This window comes from Dipodomys ordii, unplaced genomic scaffold (genome assembly GCF_000151885.1).
Source record: "Dipodomys ordii isolate 6190 unplaced genomic scaffold, Dord_2.0 Scaffold14, whole genome shotgun sequence".
Classification (NCBI taxonomy): Eukaryota; Metazoa; Chordata; class Mammalia; order Rodentia; family Heteromyidae; genus Dipodomys; species Dipodomys ordii.
The window spans coordinates 1,835,732-1,841,321 of record NW_012267230.1 but is presented as its reverse complement, the minus strand read 5'-3'; the positions used below and the strand labels follow the sequence as shown (position 1 = coordinate 1,841,321).

Genomic DNA, 5,590 nt, shown 5'->3' with positions numbered 1-5,590 from the left:
GACTGAGTGTTCTTGTAGCTTCTCTCTGTAGCCATCACAGAATGCTAGTGTCACGGGTAGATGAAGAGAGACACTTTTCATCTTATAGTTCAAAGGTGAACGAGGGGTCACTCTGCCATTTGGAGTAGGGCAGCATAGGGCTGGGAGGGGGCAAAGGATGGTAGCCACTCTAGAAGTATTCTTGATTTATGTCAGCAGAGCTTTCTCATTACTAGATTCAGCAACTACATCAAGCCCAGTGCTGTCTCTTCATTCAGCCACAACCAGCTCCCTTGAGCCAGGTGCTGGTGGAGATTGCAGATAGAATTTTAAAAATTCATTTCGGTAAACATTATTCTGCATGATCAGAGGCACATAGGTGTTGGGCCTTTGTGTTCCTCTCCTGAGAGTATCCTGCTTTTAGTCTGTATGTTAATGTATAGAAAGCCTGTATAATTTATCATGTCCCAGTGTATTTTACATCTAGCTTCTCCATATGAGAGAACACATGCATCATTTGTCTCTCTGAGCTTGGCTTACCTCCCTTAACCTGATTTGTTCTAAGTCTATCCATTGCAGATACAATTCTGACCGAAGTCCCTGGATTCCTAAATGTTTATTCTTCAGAGAAAAGGGCTCATAGTACATTACCACACTGGCCTTTATGCTAATTTTTTTTTTTTTTTTGGTCAGTCGTGGGGCTTGAACTTCGGGCTTGGGCGCTGTCCCTGTGCTCTTCAGCTCAAGACGAGCACTCTACTGTTTGAGCCATAGCGCCACTTCTGGTTTTTTAGTTTGTTTTTTTTTAATTTTTTTTTGGGGGGGTAATCCTAGCTACCCAGGTAGGCTGAAATCTGAGGATTACAGTTTGAAGTCAGCCTAGGCAGAAAAAGGCTGGGAGATTCTTATCTCCACTTAACCACCTAAAAGCCAGAAGTGGAACTGTGGCTCACACCTGTAATCCTAGCTATTCAGGAGGCTGAGTTCTGAGGATCATGGTTTGAAGCCAGCCTGGGCAGGAAAAGTCTGTAAAACTCCATCTCCAATTAACCAGCAAAAAAAAACAGAAGTAGAAGTGTGATTCAATAGAGCCACTAGCCTTGAGTGTGAGAAAGCCAAGCAAGAGCATGAGGCCCTGAGATCAAGCCCCAGTACTGGCACAAAACAAAGAAGAAACAGTACAATGTGAAAGCAAGCCAGAACTAGTGTGGGCTTTACAAGTCACTAAAGACCTAGGCTATTAACACACACTAAGACACTCTACTCCTCACTGCCTGCTGAGTGATGCCTTCAGCTTCAGACGGTTGCATCTGTGTGTACCTTGTAAATCAAGAAGGAAGAGGATAAAGAAGGAGACAATGCTATCATTCCTATTACAAAGGCCTCCTGCAAGTCCCATGGGATGTTTACATTCATATCTTGTCCTGGTGAGCTGTATGGCCACACTTCTGCACTGGAGACCAAGAAAGTCTTAAATTTGTACACAATGCTATACTACCAAGTTAGGTTTGGTTACTAAGGAAGGAGTAGTAATTTAGTGGATTGCTCCGAGATAGGGCGATTTATTGGGGCACATGCTACTCTGAACTATTGCTGAATGAAATGCAGGTCATGTGTTTCCTCACCTGAGCCAAGTTCTTTTCTTTCCATCCATGCTTTTGTGGGGTTGAGGACTAGGGTGCCGACCCAGGGCTCACTTGTGCTATGGGAGTCTTCTACTCACTAAACTGAACCCTCACCAGTGGTTACAAGAACCTACATGGTTTATTGGTGCATACCTGTAATCCCAGCTATGCAGGTAGGAAGTCATAGTCTTGAGGTTGGTTCTGAAAAACAATGCCAAGACCCTGTCCACAAAATAACTAAAACAAAAAAGGGATGGAGTGTAAAGGCTCTGAGTTCATTTAAAGACTGGTTATAGCTCAGTGGTAGAATGCTTGAGTAGTATGCATGAAGCTCTGATCTCAATCCCTAACATCAAAAGTGAAAAAAAAAAAAAAGCTCTTCTAATGAAAAAAAAATGTAGTTAAAGGAGGCATAGAAGGACCAAAATTGAGGCCAGAGGCATGGCTCAGGTGATAGAGCACCTGTCTTGCAAGTGTAAAGCTCTGAGTTCAATCCCTAGAACTGCCAAAATAGAACAATGATATAAAGGAGGCAAAAAGGAAACAGTAAAACATCAAGTGTAAATCTGCAGATGTCAAAAATTGCCCCCAATCAAAGGCTAGAAGATGAAAAAAAAAAAGCTTGAAGTTTGACTGGAATAACAACATGAAGGTCTAAGTATATGTTACCTGCAACAGACATCCTTAGGTTTTCAAAGGTATTGGGACTAGGAGAAAGATAAAAGGTTGGAGGTGTGAGTGGGAACCATAACAAAGTTAAAAGGGTTGTATTAGTAGTGAGCAAAATTCACTAAGTCAAGCTGGAGTCCAGTGCCTCAAGCCTATAATCCTAGCTACCTAGGAGGCTGAGATTTGAGGATTGAGATACTTATCTCCAAGTAACCACCAGAAAACCAGAAGTGGACCTGTGGTTCAAAGTGACCGAGCTCTAGCTTTGAGCAAAAAAGCTCAGAGAGCCCCAGGCCAAGCTCCATGACTGACGAAAAAAAGCTGCTAATGGAGGTGTGGCTCAAGTAGTACAGCACCAGCCTTGCGTGGAAAAGGTCAAACCTCAGTACCTTCACCTAAAAATAAAAACATAAAATGCCTGTCAGGTAGTGGAAGAGGGGCATGTTTTAGAGGCCTCCATGATTCTGGCTCAATTTGTTCCCACTTAGCCTAGTATACTAGCTTTCCTGATCTGGACTCACCTATTTAGGTTTAGACTGCTCAACAATTACCGTGAACACAAGAATTGAAAAATAGTGACTCTCAATCACACAAAAAGGAACTGAAGGCTGGGAAGGTGGCTTAAGCGGTAGAGCGCTTGCCTTGCACGCATGAGGCCCTGGGTTCGATTCCTCAGCACCACATAAGCAAAAAGAAAAAAAGCCGGAAGTGGCGCTGTGGCTCAAGTGGTAGAGCGCTAGCCTTGAGCTGAAGAGCTGAGGGACAGCGCCCAGGCCCAGAGTTCAGGCCCCACGGGCCAAAAGAACTGAAAAGTTGCATTTCCCATCATAGAAGCCGCTAGGCCGTCCCTCCTTTCACATGATAGGTTTTAAGGCTCATTTTTTAAGCCATAGGAAACAGTAAGTGCAGGCGCGGTCTGAGGGGACAGCAACGTCCCGGAGCGACGCGAGCGCCACATGCCAGGTGTGGTCACCTCACCTGCCCTGCGCCGCCGCTTTCTACAGCGGTGACCTTCAACCCACTTCTTCTTGCCCCGTTGTGAGGAATAAAAGTGGCATCGAGACCGTAGTGGCCCTGTGATGACCTTACAGTAAGCGCACGGCTTACTGCTCAGCAAGCAGAAGAGCAATGGCCGTTTCTGCCCAGAGCTCCCAGTCCCGGCGTTTCCTACTCCTCCCCCTCATACCCACTGCGCAGGCGCAGCGTCGGCCGTCGCCGTGGTAACGGCCCTCCACTTCCGGGAGGGGGACGGCGCGCGGCGAGGGCCACGCCAGCAGGAATTTCCAAGTTCGGCCTTGGGCGGGCGTTCTCTGAGGCCGGCCCTGCCGTCTCGCGGTGCCGCCCGCCTCTGCGTCCCCGTGGCCACCCCCGGGGTAGCTCTCGAGGCCTCTCAGCCCGTCAGGCCCGGGCCGCGCCGCCATGGACTTCTCCAGGTTCCTGGCGGACGACTTCGACGTGAAGGACTGGATCAACGCGGCCTTCAGGGCCGGGCCCAAGGAGGCGGCCGCGGGGACGGCGGACGGCCACGCGGCCACGCTGGTCATGAAGCTGCAGCTGTTCATCCAGGAGGTGAACCACGCCGTGGAAGGTGAGCGGCGCGGGGGCCCGGCCCGGGGTGCGGGGGCTGGCCGGGGGGGGGCCCGGCCCGGGGCGCGGGGCTGGCGGGGGGTGCACGGCGCGGCCCCTCCCGCACTCGGCCGACCGCATCCCGGGGCGGCTCAGCTCCGTGTTGGCCAATGCCCGAGTTTCCTTTGAACATGTATTATGATCGTTACTGTTGTTGTTGTTGTGCTGGGTTGGCCCTCTAGCCCTAGAGCCACGCCCCCAACCTTTGACCCGTTTGCCGCTAACTTTTCATAGGCTCATGCCTGTCATGTGCCGCAGAGCGGGATCCCTAGCTTTTTAATTTTGGGGGGTGGGGGGTACATAGTAGAGTCCACCTAAGAAGTGTACAGCCCAGTCTGGAATTCACAATCATCTCCTGAGTGTTGGGATTACAACACTTAGTTTTCTTATAATAAGAGGTGGCTGCCAGTGTCCACCTGCTGTATTACATGATACCAGGCACGTAACATCCTGGCTCCTGGCTGGATCTTCTTCGTCTTCTTCCTTCCTTCTTTCTTTTTTTCTTTTCTTTTTCTTTTTTGCCTGCCCTGGGGCTTGAACTCAGGGACTGACCACTGTGTCTGGGCTTCTTTTTGCTCAAGGCTAGCACTCTACCACTTCAGCCACAGCACCACTTCTGGCTTTTTCTCTGTATGTGGTGCTGAGGCGTGGAACCCAGGGCTATGTCATGCATGCTAGGCAAGCACTCTACCACTGAGCCACATTCCCGGCCCAGTTGGATCTTTTTTTTTGGGGGGGAGGGGTCTGGTCGTGGGGCCTGAACTCTGGGCCTGGGCACTGTCCCTCAGCTCTTCAGCTCAAGGCTAGCACTCTACCACTTTTTTCTTTTTGCTTATGTGGTGCTGAGGAATTGAACCCAGGACCTCATGCATGCAAGGCAAGCGCTCTATACCACTGAGCCACCTTCCCAGCCCTGTTCTTAGCTTTTTGATCAAGGCTGGTGCTCTACCACTTGAGCCACATCCCCACTTCTAGCGTTTTTGTGGATAATTGGAGATAAAGAGTCTCACAGACTTTCCTTCCCAGGCTGGCTTTGAACCTCAATCCTCATATTGAGTAGCTAGGATTACAGATATGAGCCACCAACCCTCAGCTTACTTTGCTGTTCTTGATTTCTGAGACAGAAACGAGTCACCAGGCCCTTCAGAGCATGCCCAAAGTGCTCCGTGATGTCGAAGCCCTGAAACAGGAGGCGTCATTCCTGAAAGAACAAATGATTCTTGTCAAGGAGGACATTAAGAAATTTGAGCAGGATACGTCACAGTCAATGCAGGTTCTGGCTCTGTCTTGTCATGAAGGGTTAGAGCAGCACAATGTTTTGGGAGGCTGTGAAATCACTGGGTGGCTAGAATTTGGGGGGTAGAAGCTTTCTAGAGACAGAGGGTGCCATGGGTGCTTTGGTGTCAGGTCATTGGTGGGAGGGAGAGAAAGAGAAGGCACTTATTTATTTACTTAGTTATTTTGGTGCCAGTCCTGGCGCTTGAACTTGGGGCCTTAGCATTTTCACTCAGTGTTGGCCTTCTACCAGTTGAGGTATACCTCTACTTCTGGCTTTTTTGGTGGTTCTTTGGAGATAAGAGTCTTCATGAGCCGGGCGCCGGTGGCTCACGCCTGTAATCCTAGCTACTCAGGAGGCTGAGATCTGAGAATCGTGGTTCAAAGCCAGCCCGGGCAGGAAAGACCGTGAGACT

The 5,590-nt window shown here is 49.3% G+C and overlaps 1 protein-coding gene across 1 annotated transcript in view; it reads left to right on the top strand.

The window, feature by feature from the left end:
- The first annotated feature begins 3,259 nt into the window (after positions 1 to 3,259).
- Cog7 (component of oligomeric golgi complex 7) overlaps positions 3,260 to 5,590 on the top strand; it is a 50,385-nt gene continuing 48,054 nt past the window's right edge. The window contains exons 1-2 of the mRNA XM_013011163.1: positions 3,260 to 3,861; positions 5,024 to 5,172. Coding sequence (XP_012866617.1) covers positions 3,693 to 3,861; positions 5,024 to 5,172 — 318 coding nt within the window. The 5' untranslated portion in view covers positions 3,260 to 3,692. The remainder of the gene's footprint in view (positions 3,862 to 5,023; positions 5,173 to 5,590) is intronic.